Raw genomic sequence first — 24,823 nt, 5'->3', positions numbered from 1 at the left:
CTGAAGAATCTATCTTGTGATCTTGTCCACACTCTTGTTTTCCTCTTTTCTCCCTGGACGTTCCATATACAGTCCCCTTCTTACAACATTTTAATGCTGTTTTACTCAAAAAATAGTGAAAAATGCCCCCCCCCCGCCAAAAAGTTACTACTCGAATCTATTTACATTAACTAAGAATCCCAGGCCCTTAACTTAAAAATAATTCTCCTCAGAGGTGACTACAATTAGAGGTTTGATAAGTACCTTTGGACCCACTTCCTAGAAAGGGCAAAATATATTATTCAGTTCCTCTGCCCACACCTAGAAAGTTCTAAAGCTCTGGGCACCATATGTCTAAATAATTCACTGACTTACTGCTGGCAAATCATGATCCTGTTCCAGCTGGTACATTAACTCATTCTTGAGGTCCATACTGATCTGTTCTGGAGTAGCCTGTAAAATGAGAAGGCAACGGTCAGTCAAACAAATGCACGTAACTTAGCTTCACATTGTAAACATTTTTTAAAATCTGGACATCTTAATGAAATATATTCAAAAATAAAACACAAGAGTCTGAGCTCAAAAACAATGCTGCACTCACATAAGCCAGAGGGCCCTCATCAATGTTGCTACTAGTCCAAGGATTCCAATTGGATTGTGGAGGTGACCAAGGAACCACACCCATTTGGTTTTGTCGCTGGGATGGCTCAAAGTGAGCCAATTTGCCAAGGTTCAGCACAACAGGCATAAAAGGATCATCAGGCTATTAAAAAATAAGAAAAAAATACCAGTTGCTTGTTGGACTACAAATTTTTAATACAAAGGTGTACTAAATTAACTGTATGCTTACCGGGGGCACGATCTCAAGATTTAGCTCCTGAACGATGTTTTGCAGCTGATGTTCTAAATCTTGTGAGAGGTTAACTTTGTAAGGCTCCACCTACAGGAAAAGGACAGCCATGAAAATTATGCAACATATACATGAACACTACTCAAATCTACTATAGCAGGATTAAGAGCATGTAGTACAATATTCTTAAAGTCAAGGAGTAAGTTCATCTTCAACGTGTAAGAATGACTAGTGATTACTCATTGTCCACTCTATCATGCCAGAGAGATGATTACGGATGAGTAGGGCCATTTCCCTTTCTTAAGGTAAGATAACTTCTTTAGACAAATACTAATCAAAAGCTAAACTGAATCTTAAAATATCCCCCTGGGCTACTAAGTATAAAGACTCACTGTTTCTCCTTCTTTCTTCTTTGTAAGTCCAGAGTAAGCTTCAATTACTCCAAGATGGTAGAGTTGTCTGACAAGTGACAGGGCACAGGACTGGGCCGCCAGTTTTTTGTTTGATCCATGTTCACGTGCGAAAATCCCTAGAATTTAAGTTCAGGATTACTAAAAAGAAGAGGATAAATCATCCAACTAAAGAAACATCTAATCATAGGCAACTAGGGGCTTAGATACAAAAGTGCCCCTGAACTACAGAGTATGTTATACTCTAAGTTCTTTTTCACATTAACTGCTAACCAAAAATAATTCCACAAACAGCGTATCAATTAAATAACTATCTTGATTACAAGCAGATACTAAGATACAGACAAAACATTATAAAAGCAGAAAACCTATTTCAACCAAGCTGTCATTATCATCACCTAGTGTTAAAAGAAAGAAAATGCAGTTTAACTTTTGAAAAGCAAAACAAGGGAAGAAATGAAATGGGTCCAAAGTGGTTACTGAGTGCCAGGAGTTGGCAATCTTCTACGAAGAATCAGATATTAAGTAGTTTAGGCTTGGCAGGCCACGTACTGTCACAGCGGCCCAACTCTGCCTAGCATGAAGCATCCACAGACAACACATAAACTAGGGTTTTACAAACTATGGGCCCAGGAACTAAAAACGGCTTCCATGTTTTTAAAGGGTTATAAAAAATAAGACAAAAATAACAATGGGTTATGTACATGTGACCTGCAAAGCTTAGAATATTTACAATCTGGCCTTTTACCAAAGTGTGCCACTAGCCCCTGACATCAGCAAACAAGTGTAGCTGTGTTCTAATAATATTTTGTTATATGAAACAGGTAGTGGACTGTATTTGGCCAGAGGCCTCTAATTTGGGGATCCTGGCACCAGACTGAAGCCAGCAACTACTCAAATTCTTATTAAAGAAAATGCCAATACTAAGTCTCTTCTCTAGTATCATTCAGCTTTACGAGCAGACAAGGTAAGAAAGGGGCGCAGATACTTTTAGGCCTACTAGCCAATTCAGTCAAATTAATTTTGAAGGTCAGATCAACAGCACAACAGGTTGGACTGCCTTTATCCTCTTCCCTTCACATCCCGTCTACTCAAAGTCTAACTTATTTTTAAAGTCTAGGATAAAAAAATTCAACTCCAGCTCTCAACGATTCATTTGAAGGTTTGATTTTATGAGGAAAATCTTTCATATACTATAAATTTAAATCCTTAGGTATTAGTAGCAGAATTCTCAAACTGAAAAGAATCTTAAGCTGTTTCTCTCAATTTGCAGATAAGTTAACAGGGTCCTAGCAATGTTAGTGACAAAACCAGTAAGCTAGTTCCTTACTTTCAAGCGTAACACACTGCCCGCTTTAATCTTATTAAGAATAGAGATTACACACAATTTTATCTTTGCCTTTTTATTTCCCTTATGAATACCCCCAATCCATTCCTGTTTCCTCAAGGTAACTTTTTCACCTCTTCTTGCCTCTAAGATTCTTAAAAGCTACACATCCACCATGGGGCTTCAAATGCTATCATCTACTCTACTTCCTAAATTTCACTTAACTCCCTGAACAAATTTAGGTAGAGAAAAAAAAATGTTTTGGAGCTCTCTGACTGGCAAACTCCTGAGCAGCCTACCACCTACCATCTCTTACCCTTTGAAATATAATACTAGCATGATTTTTTTTTTTTTTACCTGCAAACTGGGAAATTAGGCCCTCTAATTCATATAACTACTAATATTCTAAAACACCCTTTCAATTAATAAAGACTATATATGTGGCTGAAAACTTTAATGTATTACTCCACTATATAAGACAGAGTATCAGGGAAGCAGTAACACTTACTTCTGCCCAGCTGCTTGATATAAATGGTCATTTCTGCAATAAAGCTCCTGTAACAACATATACAAAACAAGGTTAGGAATTTTACTGTTAGAAATTACTAAATCCAGGACTCCCAAATCAGGCAGGCTTTCCAACTGCTTAGGCAAGTCACAGCAAAAAACCACTGTAAACACTTATTTCTGCTCAGTCCTAGAACGAATCAAGTATATGTGAACTTCAAATACTGTACAACATGGTACGAGACAACTATAATCTAAGTTGACAAGCCAACTGTTCACGAAAAGAAAATGTTAAGGTTTTAGATTGTGTTTACTTACTCCAGAGGTTGCGGTCTCAATAGCTAGAACACATTCAATGAAAAGGAAATTTCCATTAAGCCTGGGGCCAAAAAATACCACAGGCCCCAAATTCTTTAAAATTATAGTTGTGATTATTTTAAGATTGCTTTGCATGGGCCACTCACTAAGGACTTTAATCTGCTAAAATAAGCTAAATATATGCACGCATGCACACATACACATGAACATACGAACACTATGCATGTATCTGTGGCTCCTGAGGCACGGGTCTGGTATCTGCCTGCAGTTGGAAGCAGCCCTTGATAACAAAAAAACTTAGCTTATTGGTATCACACTTACTTAAACCAGGGAACAAAATATTTTTGGAAATTAGAGCCTAAATGGCTAGCAGATTCTAGGGGATGAATTCAGTTTCAATAAAACAACTGTCCTTTGAAAACTATATGCTTTCTGATCCTTCCACTGCTCAGGTACATTCTAGCCTTGACTTTGTGCTGTGAATAAAAGGTTAGGTAAGGCTTAAGAAAAAATAAATGTTAGACTCCTTCCTATACCTCTTGTGAACTGACCTTCAGGCACAGGGGCTTCAGGGGTCAAAGGCCACTGGCTTTCAGGGGAACAACATCCACCCTTTCATTAATGACACCGATGACAGTATGTTTCTCAGCCAGGCTTAAAGTCAGCACTCAATCTCATTCTCCTCCACCTAGGGGGAACAGCGACACCAGAAATCAGTTTACAATAGTTTTCCATGTGATTGCTTAGTTCAGCCTAAGCAGCAGCACATGTGTGTATGAACACAGACCTCTGGTGTTGCTGTCTGTTATGCCTTTAAATAAAGGACATACAAGGACATGCTGTCCTAGCTCCCCCAATTGTCTTTGCCTCCCTCATTGTCATATCCTGAATTCTTCAATTCTTTTTCTATCAAGAGTCAATGATAAGATATTGGTATCAAAACAATTTATAACAAGCTTCAGAGACATTTTATTTGTTTTTAAAGTCACCAAGTGCTACTAATAAGCTTAATCAGTTCAGAAGGACAAAATATTAAAGAAAAATAAACAAATGGATCCTTTATAACCTCCAAGGGTTTTAAAAAATCTGATGTCAAATTAAGTATTTGAGAATTCAGGACTGAACAAACAGGAAGCAGGGGGAACCATGCTCAGAACATCATTTTGACCACAGCATTTAAGTTTTATTTTAGTCATAATTATTTTAGGATTACTAGATGCATCAAAGGGAGAACACTGATTTTCAAGGAAAATACTTTTAATGTATTTTGAATAATTTCAAATAAATAAAGGACAGCAAATTAAATCATCCAGAAGGTTTCCACTATAGCCTTCTTTCTCTTCCAATAAAAATATAGTGCCCCCAGAAGCGTCTAATCCGTATGAGCCTTCCTGGGAGTAATAATTACTACACCCTGGAATGCTCTCAGGAAGAATAGCAAGCAGGCTGAGAAACATACTGTCAACTGTTACAAGACCTCCCTTTATGTTCAGTTTTACATATTTAACAGAACAAAAGTAAGCTAATGAACTCACATACAAAGACTAAAGCTATCCTTCAGCTTTACAATAAGTCCTTCAACATCACAACAGAACTCTTCAGTGCTGGCAACTTTCCAAAACAAAAGGAAAATTTGGATCTAGATGCAAGGCCCTCTACCTGTGACTTTAGAAGACAAGTATCTAACGTGACCCATTACAGAAATAATCCTTTTAACTACTTCAACAATACCACACTGAATAAACTCACCACCTCAGGCTGCTTTTTAAATCAGGAATAAACCACCACTTGAAGCTATGATTTTTGCCTTTCAGATACAAATGAGAACCTTAGAAGTCTAGCAACACAAACAGCAGACTTTCACAGAACTTCTAAAATCCTCCTCGTAAATGAAAATCATGGTAAACTACTAATTACAAATCAATGATACTTTTTCTTATGCAAAGTATCTTCACAATTCAATGCTAATCCACAAACTGTATCAGGTAACACATACAAAAATAGAACAATGACTATACAAAACAATCCTAACTTACTACAGAAGGAAAAGACTGAAACAAGCAAACCTGTTGTGATCAGGACCCACTTGGGTGTACTTATATTCTCCTTGGATCTTTTCCTTTTGGAAATACTGGTTCAGACGAGCCTTAGCATTTTCCAACGTCCAGTTTCCATGAAGCCCAGCATTTAAATCCACTTCTTCTGACTCTAAAGTCTGTTGAATCAATGATAATTAAATTTGGCTGCATTACTTTTAGTTATGCCTATCTAAGGTACAGAAATTTATTAAAAATACCTTCTTTGTACCATCCTTTATAATAAAAAACTATTTTTAATGCTTCTATTCCTAGACAAAATTGAGCAGAACTAGTTTTTGCTGCATCTGGTGATCCCATTGTACAAACAAGTTATTAGATAATGTATTGTATATTTAATATATTTTATTATTATATTAATATATTTATATAATAAATGTAATTATAATATATAATTAATAAATAATTGTAATATAGGACTATAATATATTAATATATATTTATGAAGACATTTTTAAATGCTCATAAAATAAGGTTTACTAAGGTAATTACAATTTCCTGTAACACAGATGAGGACACATTCTACCACAATAAATATACCCGTTGTTTCACAGGCAATTCTAGAGACCAGATTTAATGGGTAGCTTAGGTTTATGTTGTCTTGGGTGAGTAAGAAGCCTCAATGACTTAGAAGAATCACCAAATTATTAAGCTGTGAATATCTTAAGTCTTGCAGTGAACCAGGTAGTAAGGGACAATCCTGGGTATGTCACAAAGGGTGATAATGATAGCCTTACCGCTTGTACTTCTTGTTCCTCCTTTCTTGAATAATAATCCTTCAAGTTGGCCCCTCGATCCCAGGTGGGCCCGGGAGGACCATAACCAGAGGCCCCAATTCCAGAATTATTTTCTGTAAGGAAAGAAAATAATTGTTCTCTTAATGCATCGAACTGTAGGAAGAACCTAAATATTTTAAACATTATTTTTAGATTTTGGCAATCTGGTAACTAGAAAGCCCAAGTTTCAATTATTTGGAAATGTGCCTCAAATCTTCATGACTTTCTTGAAAAGTGTTTCATGACTGAAATATAGGTCTAAATTGATAATCTCAAGGCTGGTATGTAGAGGGGAGCTACTAGCAATGATCATAAGTGACTGACAATCTAGCATACATTTTTTTTAAGTTGATTAAACTTGATAGCTGATTAAATTTGTTCAAACTGCTTCCTTCCTAAATAGGACCTTGAGAGAAACCTGTTAGCACTAGTGATAGGGATAAGAAGCTGAAAAGGTTTAAGAAAATGTTGAACATTGGTAAGAAAGCAGAGTAACTAAAGATACCTAATACTGCCTGATTATTAACTCTACTGAGTCTATGACATGCTTTTTAAAAAATTTATTCCAACAATCTTATGAAATAAATACTACTGTTAATCTCATTTCATAAATACTGAATCTAAGACTTAAGTAACTTGACCAAGATCCAACTTAATCTATCCTATACTGGGGCAGACCAAGAAAAGCTTTGATAATATACAGAATTCAGTAACACCTTGGATGCACAAAGTGTATGTCTACAATATATTTGGTAGAAATAAGCTAGAAACAAGAAAGGGCAGTAAATAAGACCCTTTAATCAAATGTTCTAGCCCTAGAGCAAAATCTATCCAGAAATAAAAATTAGTAAAAGCTAATGAAAGTAAGGAATTAAGCTACATTACACTTTGTATGAGAAATCACTGTTGGTATTTGCAAAATTTATGAAGGCCCTCGGTTGTCTCAACATTAAGAGTTCAATGTAGTTATCTTCCTATCCAAATGAGAAAGAGATGAAGACCAAGAAGGATCACGTGTATCTTACCGCATCATACACACACAATCAAACCCCTTACCTGCTTTAAGAGCCAAATGTGGAGGAAGAGGCCCTCCCATGGTTGTGGGTAAACCTCCAGCAGGAGTTGCTGTGCCGTCAGGTGTATCAGTAAGTGGGGGTGGAGGAGGTGCTACCTGCAAGAGGAAACATCAAGGCAGGATCAGTAATTTTACCCTCACAGGGACTAGCATCTGTTCTTATACTTAAAGTCCATGTGTGACCCGTTCTTAACCCCATAATATTAACATCTTTGTTTTCAATGTTTATAAACTATTATGCTCTTATTTGAGGCAGAAAAGAATAAGGGTAGTAAAAATTACTCGTACTTCTCCACCTGGAGATTTTATATGTGTAATGTGTAAGCAAACACAGTTTTCCACAAAAAGTGGGGTTGGTTTATGGTGTATAGTTAACGTTTTTCCACTTAGTAGCTTTATAAATAAATTCCACATTCAAGAAGGATCTGTTAGGAACCTTCTATAGAGTAAACACTATTCTGGATACTAAGAATAAAATGAACAAAAGAGACAGATATTCTGTACTTAGAACTATATTCAAATAGCTATATTCTAATTCTTACAGAACTAAATAATGAATAAACATATAATATGTCAAGTATGATACACTACTACAGAAAAAAAATGAAGGAGAGAGAAATAGGGGACTGTGCAAAATCACTATTTAAATAAAGTGAACTGGCAAAACCACACATAAATGAAGAGAGATATGGAAAAGTGAGGACAACAATGAAGAGTACAAAGAGGAGATATTTCCAGAGAGAATGCCACATCCAAGATGTAAAATAGTATACATCTACTTTTTAAAAAAAGATTTATCTGAGAGAACACACTAGAGGTGAGGGAGCGCACATGCACACACCTGTAAGGATGGGGGGGGAAGGCAGAGGAAGAGGGAGAGGGAGAAGCAGCCTCCCCACTGAGGAGGGAGCCCCATGTGGGGGCTCTATGACCTGAGCTGAAGGCAGATGCTTAACTGACTGAGACACCCAGGCATTCCACATCTTCTACTTCTTTAAAGATTAATAATCTACATGAATTTTAATGACTTATTACTGCACTGTATGGATGTAGTACATATAACTCTAGCAATACCATGTTGTTGAACATTTAGCTTGTAGCCAATCTTAAATTATAAAACACTGCCATAAACCCTCTGTACTTTATGTTGGCTTATTCTTTTCAGGAAAGATTTGCTTAAGTGAAATTCCTGGGTCAAAAGGCATCAACATTTTCTTTTTATTTATTTATTTTTTAAGATTCTATTTGTCAGAGACAGGTACAAGCAGAGGGAGCAGGAGACAGGAGGAGAGAGAAAAGCAGGCTCCCTGCTCAGTGGGAGGATCCCAGGACCCACGATCATGACATGAGCCAAAGGCAGCCGCTTAACCAACTGACCCACCAAGGCGCCCCATCTCAAAGGCTTTTGATCACAGTATTCTCTCCAAAAACTATCAATGACTCCTTCCTGATCAGAAGACAGTCTCCAGCCTGCCCATGGCCTTTCTATCACTTATGGTACTCAGCACAGTGGCCCAGATACTCAAATTCAGTTAACCTGAGAAAAACCACACAGGTAAAGATCTAAACACCTGTCTAATTCCTCTTTTTTCCAGGCCTAATGAATGTTTCTGAGCTCAATTTCCTTTTACCCACCTACAGTTTAATTTAATTATTTCTTGAGTATCTTGTTGTACATATTGAGCTTGGGAGCCAGAGCTACGAAAACGAAGAGTCTCTGTGACAGAAGAAAGGGGAACCTTCAATTTTCTGCCTACCACTACAAACTCAATTTTAGGAGTAGCCTGTCTGTTGCCTTGCTGGCCTCCGTGAAGGTAGTATCTCTTCGACCTCAAGCTAATTCAGCCCAAGCTTTAAATCACATCACTTCCTACTTCACTCTTTGTCATACAAGTTGTAAATAATTTCTGTTGTCCTTTTACTTTTTTCACTTTGTAAAAGCTTACTGCCCAAAAAGGCATTTTGTTTTTGCTTCTGTAATCCAATCTAGTTTTTGCCTGTGATATCTACCAAAAAATGGCCTTTCTACCAAAAAATGTCCAGGACCTGTTCTGCATTATTTTCATCTATTTCATTTTGGATATAGTGTCATGTAAATATAATTACTATAATCTTACAATAATTAAAATTCTTTATTAATATGCAGACCACTTACTACTCTTGGCTATTTTTCAGCAATTATTTTTTAATTAATTTTTTTCTTTTTTTTTTTTAAGATTTTATTTATTTGAGAGAGTGAGTAAGAGCAAGAGAAGGAGCAAGGGAGAGGCAGAAGCAAACTCCACAATGAGTAGGGAGCCCAATACAGGACTCGCTCCCAGGACCCTGGGACCATGACCTCAGCGGAAGGCAGAGACTTTTAACCCACTGAGCCACCCAGGCGCCCCACAAACTATATACTCTTAAAGATTCTTTGTAATTTTCATTATTACAGTGAACAGGATTTTTTCCTTTTCTTTATAATATTTACACTTCATTTTTTCCTCTTATATTACATATCCCTCTTATTTTTTTATTTACAGCATTGGTGGTGATATGATTGGTCTTAACTTTACAGAAATTCCCCTAGTTCAATGCATCTCAAACTATCTGCAATGAAGAATTATGTGTACCATATTACCTTTCTTTCCCCTAATCCACTGGAAACAATTTTTGTACAAAAATTCCATTAATATTTCCAAATGTGCATGCATTTATGTATTTATGACCACCTAACATTTTGAACAGCACTGCTCTATGACCTGCTTTTAGTACAGTGTTTAATATATTTTTAATTTTTTAAAAAAGATTTTATTTATTTATCTGACACAGAGAGACCACAGTAGACAGAGAGGCAGGCAGAGAGAGGGAAGCAGGCTCCCCGCCAAGCAGGGAGCCCGACGCGGGACTTGATCCCAGGACCCTGAGATCATGACCGACCCACTGAGCCACCCAGGCGCCCTTTAATTATTTTTTAAGAGTTTATTTTTAAGGTACCTCTACATCCAAATGGGGCTCAAACTCAGCACCCCGAGATCAAGAGTTGTATGGTCCAACAACTCAGCCAGCCAGGCACACCTACTTTTTTTTTTTTTATGATATTTTTCAACATGTCAAGAAGTACTTTTCTACTCCACTTCCTAAGTTCTTTATTGGTAATAAGTATTTAATTTTATCAAATTTAAAAAAAAAAAAAAGATTTATGAAAGACCACACTCATGCATGCATGAACTGGGGGGAGGGGTGCAGGGAGAGGGAGAAGCAGACTCCCTGCTGAGCACGGAGTCCCACGTGGGGGTGGGGCTTGATCCCAGAACCCTGAGATCATGACCAGAGCAGAAGGGAGATGCTTAACTGACTGAGCCACCCAAGCACCCCGCAAATGCTTGTTTTAAACCTGTATTAGGTCAACCACTGAGTAGACAGTTACTTTTCTCTTAAGAACTCATTAACATGACACAGCAAGAAAGATTATCAGATTTTGCTTCAGATTTGCTGGAGGTATTATAAGATAACGGCATGTGTACCATATTACTTCTCTAAAATATTAAAAATTTGGAATTCTCAAATCTGTCTTACCACATGGGTTTTTGATACAGGACTATGAATCTACAGTTATTTACAATTTTCTTAGACTTAGGATGGACTATTTATCTTTTACAGTTACTTAAGATTTTTACTCATCAATTTTATTTTTAATTCTATAATTTCTCATTTTATCTCTATTAATTTCTGCCTGCTGTTTTATCTTCCTGAGTTGAAAATTACCAGTTTAAAAAAAAAATTATCCATTTACTAATCTAAAAAACTATTTCTTGTGCAGTAATGAAAGTATTTGATATTTCCTTTGACTAAATGATAATTCCTTTGGCCTTCCAGAGTTTTGACATTGTTACCTAAATAGTCCATAATTTATAATTTTCATTTAGAACCAAGTGTTTAAATTTCCTTATGTTTAGGATTTTTTGCTACTTTCTCACATTACAATTTTAGTTGTGTCAATATACACATTAGCATTTCTAATATTAGGTAGATAGGTATATACTGTGAACTAGTATTTGTCTTTTCTGCTTTCTTCCTTGAAGATTATTTTGATATTTACACTGCTACTTTTATTTTGTACTTCATTTGCCTGGTATAGCTTTACTCAAGTCTTTACTTTCAATCTTTCTGATTGAAAGATTTTATACAGATAACATGTAACATGAAGCACAGTGCTCTTCCAAGGTTAGGACTGTGAAGGCGAAGTACAGCTTATACTATAGGGACAGTCCCAATAGCCAAATCCCAGGAAAAAACAAAACTGTGGGCAACACTAGTGATGACTTGTCCTCCTTTCTACCACCTTGCCCACTCCAGGTCCAAAATCCTGCTCGATCTACCTCATTCTCTTTTGCCATAAACTTCTTCGTCTTGAGGGATAACTTCCTGGTTTTCAGTGACATTAGGTATTATGACGGAATGCTCCTGTCTCCCCAAAATTAGTATTTTGAAATCCTAGACTCCAATGTGATAGTATTAGGAGGTGGGGCCTTTGGGAAGCGATTAGGTCACAAGGGGGGCCCCATAAAAGGAAATGGTGGCTTAAAAAAAAAAAAAAAGAGTTCTCCTACCTTTTCTACCAGGTGAGGATATAGTGAGAGCGCCTTTCATGAACCAGGAAGTGTGCTCTCACCAGACACTAAATCAGCCAGAACCTAGATCTTACACTTTCCAGCCTCCTGGAGTGTGAGGATGTTTCCGTTGTTTATAAGCCACCAGTCTATGGTACTTTGTGACATCAGCCTGAACTAAACAGGAAGGATTTTCTTTTTCATATTTCTTGATCAACTGAAGATGAAGGTAGAGGCAAAAAGGGTATTAACCACCTGCCTCCAGACACTTTGTGGAACAGCCCCAGCCAGCTCGGTCTCCATGATGGCTGCACATCCCCTGTGGAGAAGGGCCAGTGCCACCTTATTAAAAGGGCATATTCTGCCCACTACTTTCAAGATCAAAAGATGTAGCTGACTTTCCAAACACAAAGAAACAGACCAGAGGTAGGCAAAATGAGGACTCAGAGAAGTAGGTCACAAATGAAACAGGAGGAAACCACAGCAAGAGACATAAACAAAACAGATATAAGTAGCATGTCTGATCGAGACTTTAAAGTAATGATCATAAAGATACTCAATGATTAAAAAAAAAAAGATACTCAATGAACTTGAGAAAAGAGTGGAGGACATCAGTGAGAACCCTTAAGAAAGACAGAAAACCTAAAGAACCAATCAGAGATGAAGAACACAATAAATGAAATTAAAAATACACTTGATGGTGCTCGCTTTGGCAGCACATATACTAAAAATACACTTGATGGAATAGGCTGGAAGAAGCAGAGGAACAAATCAATGAACAAGACAGAGTAATGCAAAGTAATCAAGGAGAACAAATCAGCGAAAAAAATATTATGCAAAATGAGGAGAGACTCCGGGAACTCAGTGACTTCATCAAGCAGAAGTAACATTCACATTACAGGGATCCCAGAGAGAAAAGGGGGCAGAAAATTTACTTGAAGAAATAACAGCTAAACACTTTCCTAATCTGGGAAAGGCCACGGATATCTAGATCCAGAAGACGCAGAGATCCCCCCAACAAAATCAATCAAAGGAGTTCTACAACATACAGTAATTAAAATGGCAATAGCAGAGATACAGAAAAAATTCTGTATGTGGAATTTAAGAAACAAAATAAATGAGCAAAGGATAAAAAGGGGAGGGGGACACAACCAAAAAAACAGATTTTTTTTTTTTTTGGAAGATTAATTTGAGACAGAGAGCGTGAGAGGCAGAAAGCACAAGAGGGGTAAAGTGGGGCAGAGGAAGACGGAGAAGCAAACTCCCTGCTGAACAGGGAGCCCGATGTGGGCTCAATCCCAGTATGCTGAGATCATGACAGGAGCTGAAGAGAGACACTTACTTAATTGACTGAACCACCCAGGCGCCCCCAGAAGAGACTCTTAACTACAGAAAACCAACTCATGATTACCAGAGGGGGGGGGATGGGTGAAAAGAGGTGATGGGGTAAAGGAGTACACTTGTCCTGATGACCACTAAGTGATGTTATGAAACTGCTGAATCATATTTTATACCTGAAACATTGTTAAGTCTACTGGTATTAAAAAAGAAGAGGGTATTAAAAGTGTATGGTAGTATATAACCTTGGCTCTAAGGAAAATCTAATGATCTGAAAAATGTACTACATGAAGTGAAACAAACACGTTATAAAATAGTATATGCAACATGTATTTTATCAATTAAAATTCACATTTAAATCAAAGCAGGGACACCTGGGTGGCTCAGTTGATTAAGCTGCCTCAGTTGGTTAAGCTAGTGCCTTTGGCTCAGGTCATGATCCCAGGGTACTGGGATCAAGTCCCACATCTGGCTCCTTGCTCAGCGGGGAGCCTGCTTTCCTCTTTCTGCCTCTGCCTGCTTGTAGGCATGTGCACTCTCTAACAAATAAATAAATAAATAAATAAATATCAAAGCAAAAACAAAACTATTGGCAATAACATAATTCATTCATGCTGCCTTCTTTACAATTTGTATGTTCTGCAAAATTTCTGTAATTAGTATGTATTAAACACTGTAAAAGCATTTAAGTCTAGAACTTATATACATAATATACCTAATTAATAAAACATGAGCTGATAAATAAATCAACACACAACTCAAATGAAGAAAATTAGGTGCGCCTGGGTGGTTCAGCTGGTTAAGCATCTAATTCTTGATTTCAGCTCAGGTCAGGATCTCAGGGTTGTGAGACAGAGGCCCATATCAGGCTCCGGGCTAACTAAACTTAAGATTCTCTCCCTCTGCTCCCTGCCCCCACCCCATTTACGTGCACACATTCTCTCTCTCTCAAAAAAAAAAAAAAAAATCGAGTGAACATCGTAAAGAAATATTCCATTTACTAAATAACAGAAGAAATCTATATCAAGTTAAACTATTATTTTTTTAGGCTACCAAGCATTCTGGTTCAAGATAGTGATATAGGAAGATCCTGAACCTACTTCCTCACAGACACACTGAGTCTACAGATACATATGCAAAGTTTCTGAAATTAAAAAAAAATCTAAAAGCTAGCTGAGTGATAATGACTACGTATCAGGCAAAGAAGGGGAAAAAAAACACATCAAAAAACACATCCTGGGGCGCCTGGGTGGCTCAGTGGATTAAAGCCCTTGCCTTCAGCTCAGGTCATGATCCCAGAGTCATGATCTGCTCTCTCTGTCTGCCTCTCTGCCTACTTGTAATCTCTGTCAAATAAATAAATAAAATCTTTTAAGAAAAAAAAAAACAAAAAAAACCCCACACATCCTACCCCACCCGGTAGGAAGCTGGAGCGATCTTGCCATAAACCCCACTTCAGATGTGGCAACCCACAGCCAGGTGGGAACTCAATCTGGAACTCCTCCCTGATGAGCAAAGAATTCAACCCTCAAAATTTAATATATACACTTGAAACAAGTGTCCAGAACACCTAATTTTAAAAACCAACAGAGTTTATATTCCGAGACCCACATGGCAGCAATCTGTAAAAAGCCTCTGAAAGTGCTTATGTGCTTGGAGTCCCCTGTCCCAAGGTCCAGCACAGAAGCAGCCAACTGAACCCACACTTAAAGTGAAGGAGACACCAGCTTATATTAAAATCTTGGGCCAAGGCACAGGCATCTACTTTAAAAACACATCTAGAAGTCTGCTGGAACACTACCCAGGAATGGAGACCAGTGGGAACTATCTTTTCATGCTTCACAGCACCAGTAACTCCTAGAAAAGAAGGTTTACATGTGTGTGGTGCCCCAATTTTGGGGACCGCTGCACAGGGGATGCCTCTTTATCACCTAGCTCTGGAGGCCAGGGAAGCTTGTGTTCCTCTCACACAGGACTGTAATAACCAGCATTACCCTTTAAAAAGGAGTTCAGGGGGAAAAAAAAAAAAAAGGAGTTCAGGGGCGCCTGGGTGGCTTGGCTGTTAAGCATCTGCCTTGGGGGCTCAGGTCATGATCCCAGGGCCCTGGGATTGAGTCCTGCATCAGGCTCCCTGCTCCTCTGGAAGTCTGCTTCTCCCTGTCCCACTCCCCCTGCTTGTTTCCTCTCTCACAGTGTCTTGACTCTCTCTCTCTCTGTCAAATAAATAAACAAAACCTTTTAAAGAAAAAGAAAGAAAGAGGGCGCCTGGGTGGCTCAGTGGGTTAAGCCGCTGCCTTCGGCTCAGGTCATGATCTCAGGGTCCTGGGATTGAGTCCCGCATCGGGCTCTCTGCTCAGCAGTGAGCCTGCTTCCCTCTCTCTCTCTCTCTGCCTGCCTCTCCATCTACTTGTAATTTCTCTCTGTCAAAAAAATAAATAAAATCTTTAAAAAAAAAAAAAAAAGAAAGAAAGAAAGAAAGGAGCTCAAGAACCTGTCTGTGGCTCCAAATTTCATGACGGCTGCCAAGGGACACCTCTACTTTGCCTGGCTCAGATGGCCAGTGTGCTTACACTCCTGGGTCCCACAAGACTATAACCAATGGAGAAAGCATTCTTTTTTCCTATTAATTTTTTTAGTACAGTCAACATATGATGTATATTAGTTTCTGGTGTATAACAGTGATCTGACAAGTGTATATGTTATACCGTGTTTACTGAAGATAGCTCTTTAAACAGCTATCATACCCATGCCACAGGAAGAGGGAAGAGATCCAGGAGCTGTCTTTCTGTGAAGGAGGCCTATTTGTAGCTCATTATCATGACTGTGGTCTGAAGAGCAGGCTTCTAATCAAACAGGCACCTAGGGGCTGACTCTTATCCTTTCCAGAGACCTCTGAGGGAACGTGCTATCTCCCTCTGTGTTCCAGAGTGCCAGTGTCTCCTGAATGAAAGCTTTACATCCATCTGCTTTTTGCAGCTAACATCCAGGGATGCCCTCAATCACCTGGCTCTGGGAGGGCCAGAGGGGCTTGCATTCTTGGGAATGCAAAGTCCCATGGGACTATGTCAACTGGAGCAACAGTTCTTGGCAGGTTACCAACACCAGGAACTGTACAGTGAGACAGAGGCAGGCTTCAAGTTTGACACACACTGCCTATGCAGCTGCTCTGAAGGAACATACACTATAGATGTCATCTTGGTGATCTTCCTCTGCCTTCTTCTAGCTTATTGGTGTATCCCAAAAAAAGGAAATTATACACTCATCTGGAGCCCAAATATTTGCAACTGCTGCCCAGGGAACACTTCTAGATTACCTGGCTCTGGTGGCCAGCAGGGCTTATGCTTTTGGCACCTCAGAACCATATATATATAGTCACATACTTTTAAAAGCTACTGCCTGAGGGTCAGGCTTCTAGTCTGCCTGAATCTAGGTGCTGAGATCCTACTCTCTGGGCACATCCTTAACTACTAGGAGCTATTAAAAATACAACAGATCAGCTTGGACAAGCACAGACGTTTAAGAAACAGCAAAGAGGGGCGCCTGGGTGGTTCAGTGGGTTAAAGCCTCTGCCTTCAGCTCAGGTCATGATCCCAGGCCCTGGGATCAAGCCCCGCATCAGGCTCCCTGCTCAGTAGGGAGCCTGTTTCCTCCTCTCTCTCTGCCTGCCTCTCTGCCTGCCTGTGATCTCTGTCTGTCAAATAAATAAATAAAATCTTAAAAAAAAAAAAAAAAGAAAGAAAGAAACAGCAAAGAGCTAGGTTGGGGCTTAAACAAAAAGTTCATCTCCTACGTGAGGCCACTCCTTCAAGAATTGGGAGAAGTAGAAACCAACATAAACAAAATGAAACAAGAATATATTTCAAATGAAAGAAACAGATAAAACCTTGATGAAATGGAACTATGTAATTTATCTGATAAAGACTTTAAAATTACGGTCATAAAGATGTTCACCAAACTGGGGAGAAGAATGTATGAACACAGAACTTCAACAAAGAGATGGAAAATATAAGAAAGTACCAATTAGAGAAGTCACAGAGAATGAAAAAAATATAGTAACTGGACTGAAAAAAAAAAAAAAAATCACACTAGAGGGGTTAAATAGCAGACCAGAAGGAAAAGAAAGGATCAGTTAACTCAAAGCCAGGGGTGGAACTCAAAAAATGTTGATACCTTAAGGGACTTACAGAAAAATATCACTGTTTCAAAAAGAAGGAAAGAGGGGCGCCTGGGTGGCTCAGTGGGTTAAGCCGCTGCCTTCGGCTCAGGTCATGATCTCAGGGTCCTGGGATCGAGGCCCGCATCGGGCTCTCTGCTCAGCAGGGAGCCTGCTTCCTCCTCTCTCTACCTCTGCCTGCCTCTCTGCCTACTTGTAATCTCTCTCTGTCAAATAAATAAATAAAATCTTAAAAAAAAAAAAAAAAGAATTTTAACACAGCTATTATAACTACGCTCAATGATGTAAAATTCATTCGTATTATGAACACATGCTTATAATGAATGAAACAGTAAGAAATGCCACCAGAGAAAATCTCTTTAAAAACAAACAAACAACCACCACCACCTGTTAATTCTGGAAACAAGAAAGACAATATATGAAATAAAAAATTCACTGGATGGACTGACAAGAGCAAAAGGGAGTTGAGAGAGAATAACCCATGAACTTGAAGATAAGCAACAGAAGTCATTCACTCTGAAGAACAGAAAGAAAAATAAAGAGCCTCAGAGACTTTTGGGATAATACACAAAAGTTTACCATATGAGTCCCAAAAGTCAGAGAAGAGAACAAAGGAAGCAAAAATATTTGAAAAAATAACAGCCAAAGATTCCCCAAGTTTGGTAAAAGACATAGATTTACTATGAATCTCAGCAAATTCCAAGCAGGGTAAGAACAAAGAAAACCACACCTCGTCACATCATAGTCAAACTGCTGGAAACCAAAGAAAAACATAAATGCAACTAAAGAAAATAACATGTTACATATAGAGGGAAATGATTTGATCATAATTAACTTCTCATCAGGTAACAATGAAAGAAAACACGTGCTAAAAGAAAAGGGGACTGGCACACTAGAATTCTACATCTAGTGAAAATATGTGGGACAGAAGGTAAAATAACATTTTCACATAAAACAAAAATAAGAATTTGTCCTCAGTAAACCTACACATTAAGAAAGAGGAAGAGGCTAAAAGATACAGGTCATAACAGATGAAGCAAAATGCCAATGATCCAAGTATTTGAAAGATATTTTCAACATTCTTTTCATAGCTATAAAGAATCTCCAAGATCACCTTGTCCAATCCCTTTATTTTGCATATGGGCCATCCAACTGCAATTATCTAGTGGTACAATATACTAGAGAGTAAGTCTCCTAACTTCTGGGTCAAAGCAATGGAAGAAAATAAAACATTTATATCAACCTTTATAAATAAGTCAGAATACAAACGCGATAAAAATAAATTGTTAAAACCAAAACAGATATTATTCCTAAAGGTTTTACAAACACTCAAATCTTTCATTTAAGTTGCCTTAGGGGGGCGCCTGGGTGGCTCAGTGGGTTAAGCCGCTGCCTTCGGCTCAGGTCATGATCTCAGGGTCCTGGGATCGAGTCCCGCATCGGGCTCTCTGCTCAGCGGGGAGCCTGCTTCCTCCTCTCTCTCTCTCTGCTTGCCTCTATGCCTACTTGTGATTTCTCTCTGTCAAATAAATAGGTAAAATCTTTAAAAAAAAATAAAAAATAAAAAATAAAAAAATAAAAAAATAAAATGTTATCTTTAGGGCGCCTGGGTGGCTCAGTGGGTTAAAAAGCCTCTGCCTTTGGCTCAGGTCATGATCCCAGGGTCCTGGAATCATGCCCCACATAGAGCCCCATATCGAGCCCCACATGGGGTTCTCCGCTCAGCGGGGAGCCTCCTTCCTCCTCTCTGTCTGCCTTTCTGCCTACTTGTGATCTCTGTTAAATAAATAAATAAATCTTTAAAAAAAAAGTTATCTTTGGAAGTACACAGAACACAACAGGCTCTGAAAAATCAGTTTATGAATGAATGAAATATATAAAACCACAAGACACACAGATTAAATAAATTTCCCAAGCCCACAAGTCAGGTACATAATCAGACTAAAATCAAAATCTTCAGGAACTCAACCCAGGTACTTGGCTTGCCTAAGTACTTACCCCAACAGCTGGGACTTCTTCACTCTTTACTTCATTTATCCGAACCAAATAGTTAACAAAATCTCTGGCAGCATTGCTTTGTGCATCTTTTTTATTGGTGGAATTGCCCATGCCAATGTAATTATAACCTTCCACTCGAACCTTTAACAGTCAAAAAAAAAAAAAAGTATTAGAAGAAATTGACCTGGGTTAATTCTGAGACTTAAAAAATATGTAATTCAATAGGCCATTAAGAGATAAACAGTTAAATATTGAAGATATACTCCACAAAAACACTAAAAATAACACAACTAAGAAAATTTAGAAGTTGACTTCCAATTTGACTTTAAGCAATCAAGAATTGCTCCACTTTCTACAGGAATTAGTAAAACTGAAAACAGCTGATCCAACTTTTCTAATCTGCACTATTGGTACGGTGGAAGCTGAGGAAGATACAAGTTCTAACCAGAATTATTTACCTATCAGATTGTTTTAAAAGTAATGTTCACTTGGAAATGATTTATAATGAAACAAAAGAGCAGGCAAGCAATAATAAAGAACATAAAACACAGTTTCCAAACAGTTTTAACACCAAAATAAGTGCAAAAAAAAAAAATCACATAAATGTAAACTGCATTCAATCGTACCTCACACATGAATTTTTGCCTGTTTTTGTTCCCCACTGCTCTAATTTCATAGGATGGGGTCATTTTCCTTTTGCCACACCAGGCATACAGAAAATTTTTAACATCACCCATGATTCAAGTGTCTTCTTCCAACCTAAGAAAACAAAAGTTAAATCGCATTATTTATAAAAGCAAACAATGCAAGTGACCAATACCTGGAATTAACTGAAAATCTAGGTTAAACACAGGCTATTCTACAATGCTGCTATTAAAACTGCTTATGACAAAATTTTAATGACATAATTGACATAATGACATAATCCTATGACATTACACAAAAAAGTAGGATACAAAACTACATGATTTGAACTACATAAAAGTATATATGCATAAATCAAGACTAAAAAAGAAATAACCCTCAAGGACACCTGGGTGGCTCAGTGGGTTAAGCCGCTGCCTTCGGCTCAGGTCATGATCTCAGGGTCCTGGGATCGAGGCCCGCATCGGGCTCTCTGCTCAGCAGGGAGCCTGCTTCCTCCTCTCTCTCTCTCTCTCTCTGCCTGCCTCTCTGCCTACTTGTGATCTCTCTCTGTCAAATAAATAAATAAAAATCTTTTAAAAAAAAAAAAAAAAGAAAGAAATAACCCTCAAAATGGTGATCTCTGGGTGACTACAAGTGATTATGACTTTTTTTTTTTGGAGAGAGATAGAGAATCTTAAGCTCAGGCTGAAGCCTGACGGAGGGCTCGGAAGGCTCACGACCTTGAGATCACTACCTGTGTCCACGACTGCCTTCGGCTCAGGGCGTGATCCTGGAGTCCCGGGATCGAGTCCCACCTCAGGCTCCCAGCTCCATGGGGAGTCTGCTTCGCTCTCTGACCTTCTCCTCGCTCATGCTCTCTCTCACTGTCTCTCTCTCTCAAATAAATAAATAAAATCTTTAAAAAAAAGAAAAAAAAAAAAGTGGAATGCTTAACTAAGACACCCAAGTACCCCTGACCTTTTCTTTGAGGTGCCCAGATGGCTCAGTCAGTTGAGTGGCTGATTCTGGATTTCAGCTGGGGTCATGATCTCAGGGTCCTGGGACTGAGCCCAGTGTCAGGCTCTGCCTCAGGGCTAGGAGGGGAGTCAGTTTGAGGACTCTTTCCCTCTCCCCTTCCCCCCACCCATGCGCACTCATGCTCTCTCAAAACTGAGTAAATCTTAAAAAAATAAAAATCTATGTAATGTCCGACCTTTTACAAGAGGCACCTTATGTGTTAACTCACTTAATCCTCAAATAATGGGAGATAAAATTATATGGTAAATACTATTACTGTCTCTCTACAGAGCAAGAAACAAGGGCACAGAAAGTTTAATTTTCCCTAACCTTATCCCACTGTGGAGGCATAAATTCAAACTACTATATTGAGAAACGGTCATCAATCACTTTGTGTGTAAATCAGAGTTTATTCTCATTCTGAGACATCTCCTAGTAGACTGTCCTCAAAGTCGTACGCTATATATTACTGCACTAAGTCCAAATACAGTAAATATTCAGTACTTAGACTAGAATCACCAACCTGTTAAGTACCAAATCTCTCGTTTAGGTCCTGCTATTCATTTAAATTTGAGGATATTAAGTTTTCTTGGTGTGTACCATACCATACTTGTTGGCCCTCTCCCTCTAATCTAGTTTATAAATATACCAAAAGATATGGAGCCTATGAGTCTAAAATCTGAATCTAAATTAAAAGCAAGATATCTGAAGGGTACCTGGGTGGCTCAGTCAGTTAAGACTCTGATTTTTTATTTCAGCTAGGGTCATGATCTCCCGGTTGTGGGACCAAGCCCTGTGTGAGGCTCCATGCTCAATCTCATGCTGAAGATTCTCTTTCACTGTCCCTCTCCTCCTCCCCACAGCACACACAGGAACTCTCCCTCTCTCAAAAATAAATAAGTAAATTTTATTTAAAAAAAAAAAAAAGGCAAGATCCAGAAAAAATATGCAAAAAAATTGGTCTTCTGTGAGAAGAAACCCTATTACTAGCATTAAACCTTTGTCTTCTGTTCAGTGCATTTTGTTAGCAATTAAATCTAACATCATAAAACCGGACCCCAGTCTAACCCTGCGGAAATCCTTTTAACTGAAAAGCTGAGGAAAGCTCCTATCGATCTGTAGATTCCACCCCTTAATAGTTAAAAAAACCAGAGCTCAAGACGAATGAGCACCATGAAATATGAAGGGACTTGACGATCAAATTCCTTCCTTCCTAGGCAGTCTCATCTACCTCCATTATATTGTGTCAACTATAGGGGATGTCCAAATAAATACTGCAAACTTAAATCTTTTCTCTTTAAGCTCCAAAATCAAATTCATTCAACCACAGCACTCATGAGCAAATGGTAACCTGACACCTCCGTAAAAATTTAAATTTTCTTCCCAAACCTGTTCCTTCTTCCCTCAGACCAAGTGTTTCCACATCCCGAAATGGCACCGCCATCCACCAAGCTACTCCTGCCACAACTTAGGAGTCGTACACTCCCTCCAGATCCTCCATAACTATCCCCTTGGGAAAACCCTCAGCATGCCCCAGGCGGTAACCTTAGAGGATCCTCTATTTTCCTTAACCCTTACAATACTTATACAGATAAGACTATTATTTTTTTTAGCATTTTTAAGTTAACTTTATTGTGATTATTATTTTTATTAACATTTAATGTATTATTTGCCCTCGGGGTACAGGTCTTGAAAAGACCATTATTATTCTCCCCCTTTCCGGATGAATAAACGGAGACAAAGAATACCTTGCCCCAGAGACGACAGAGAGCTCTTAACGGGGAGACCCCGAATTCGGACTCCGGGCCTACACGCAATTCTGCCTCCCAAACAGGTTTCCAATCCATTCGCTTCTCTCCATCCCCGCCACCACGGCCGCACCCTGGAGGGCTGCAATAACGTTCTGGATCTCTAGATCTAGATCTCCGTCTCCACTCTGACCGCCCGAAAATCCATTTTCGTCACTCCTCTCACCATGCTCCACCAAGATGGCCTTCTTTGTTCCTTCCCAGTCTCTGTTCTCAAGCGCTAATCCCTTCTTGCCTCTGCCCTTCTGCTTCCCCCCTCCCCGCATCTTCCGAGCTGACGCATTCTCGACCTCAGGGCCCACGTATCAGCTACAAAGCCTACCTCCTCGGAAACGCTTTCCCTTGCCACCATGGCGAAACTAGCTTTCTCCCCAGACGAGCTTCATTTCCTCAATCCTTTTACTGAACCTGCAGACGTTGGTTTCCCCGTCACCTCCCACCACCACCACCGAAACCTACGCGCGGGAGGGAAAAGGCTGCGCCCCTGCGTGGTTACGGCCCCACCACCGAGCCCGCAGGACCGCGCCTGGTCTTTGTGGCCGGAATGAATGGACGAAGGGCCCGAGGAGTGTGCGGCGTCACCGCGGGCTCACCACCCGGCCATGCACCCCCTTTCACTCAGCGGCAACAGCGCCTCCGCCGCGCGCAGGCCGGAGGAGGAAGTGGGGTCTGGCTGCTTCGGTCAAGAGAACTGTCCATTGCTTGGGGGGGGGGGGAACGGGTCTACACCGCGGGCTCGGGCAGCGCAGGCGTGGCGCGGCGAGCAGCACGCAGCCCGCAATCCGGGAACCCGGCGGCCGCCTCGCCCCTTCCCCCACCCGCCACCGCCGCCCGCGCTTCGCAACAAAGCCCGGCTGCGGGAGCGCGGAGCCCCACGCCCCTCAACGGGTAGCAAAGACGTCTCTCCCCTACCGGCGTCCGCTTCCTGGCGTCCGAGAACACAGCCCTCTCAGGACCGCCGGTGGCCGCGGCCTTCGTCAGAAACACCCGGCAAACACACCGCAGCTCGCGTGGAGGCGGCGGAGAAATGGCTCCGACGACGGCGCCAGGGGGGCGGGGTCGGTGCGCGTACGCATGCGCACAAAGCGAGTTTAGGGCGGAGGGCGCCCGGAGGGAGGGGCGGGGCCGCAGCCACCTTGTCCCCGCGGCGCATGCGGTCGCCAGGGAGCTCTGCAGCGCTGGGCCTGCTGCGCTCGAGGGGGAATTCTTCCCTTGTTCCTTGCTTTTGAACGGTTTTGAGCCGTGGGCACCGCAGCATTTAACGCAGCAAAAGATTTCTTAGCTTCTATCATGGGGACCTCCCGCTGATGACAGATAAAGGGTAGAAGACAGAGCCGGAAATCTTAGGTGCTGTGAAGAGTACTTGGCACAGAATTGGTGTTCAATAGGTCTTGTTATTGTAGAGATTCAGATAGTCTAATGCCGACATCTTCTAAAAGAAAGAAGCTCAGTGAAGGCAGGAAAGCTGCCTGGCTAGCTGAGGCCACTCACTGCAGTGTGTGGCGCCTCTTAAGAGCTCGGTAAAAACCAGCTGGATGAGTGGATAAAACGTGCAAGCTTGTGTTTGTGTTTGTGGATAAGTTTTGTCTCCAGACCTTTGGAATAATTTGTATCTTTATCTATTGTAGTACTCATTGTTACATTTTTTAACTGTAGTGCTTCCCATAAAGGCAACAATACAAAAAACTTCCAGTTGGGGTTGTTTTCAGAGATTCAATTGTCTGGGCCCATCATACCTTATCCATCCTGATTTTTCACTTTTTATTGTTTTTTTTTTTTTTTTTTCCTCAATTCGAGCTCATAGGGATCAACCCCTTTAAAACTCTGTTGCTCCTGTAGTCCAAATAACAGTTTGGCATTTACTCTTATTTTCTTCATGTGTTTGTGGTCTTCAATTAAGAGTAAAATCATCAGAGAAAGACCTTAATTTT

At 39.8% G+C, this 24,823-nt stretch overlaps 1 protein-coding gene across 2 annotated transcripts in view; it reads right to left on the bottom strand.

The window, feature by feature from the left end:
- DHX9 (DExH-box helicase 9) overlaps positions 1-23,935 on the bottom strand; it is a 50,842-nt gene extending 26,907 nt beyond the window's left edge. Inside the window, exons 1-11 of one of the 2 annotated variants that reach the window (XM_044267261.1) lie at positions 23,805-23,935; positions 20,067-20,199; positions 19,441-19,581; positions 7,320-7,434; positions 6,225-6,337; positions 5,458-5,606; positions 3,075-3,121; positions 1,222-1,358; positions 830-919; positions 581-742; positions 355-432 (exon numbers count right to left, since the gene is read on the bottom strand). In XM_044267261.1, coding sequence (XP_044123196.1) covers positions 355-432; positions 581-742; positions 830-919; positions 1,222-1,358; positions 3,075-3,121; positions 5,458-5,606; positions 6,225-6,337; positions 7,320-7,434; positions 19,441-19,581; positions 20,067-20,177 — 1,143 coding nt within the window. In that variant the 5' untranslated portion in view covers positions 20,178-20,199; positions 23,805-23,935. Of the gene's footprint in view, positions 1-354; positions 433-580; positions 743-829; positions 920-1,221; positions 1,359-3,074; positions 3,122-3,942; positions 4,040-5,457; positions 5,607-6,224; positions 6,338-7,319; positions 7,435-19,440; positions 19,582-20,066; positions 20,200-23,804 lie in introns of those variants that run through there. The other variant, XM_044267262.1, reaches the window with a different exon arrangement.
- Between the last annotated feature and the right edge of the window lie 888 nt (positions 23,936-24,823).

This window comes from Neovison vison, chromosome 10, assembly GCF_020171115.1.
Source record: "Neovison vison isolate M4711 chromosome 10, ASM_NN_V1, whole genome shotgun sequence".
In the NCBI taxonomy this organism is placed as follows: Eukaryota; Metazoa; Chordata; class Mammalia; order Carnivora; family Mustelidae; genus Neogale; species Neogale vison.
Note: the sequence above shows the minus strand (reverse complement) of the source record. Positions and strands in the feature narration are given on the sequence as shown.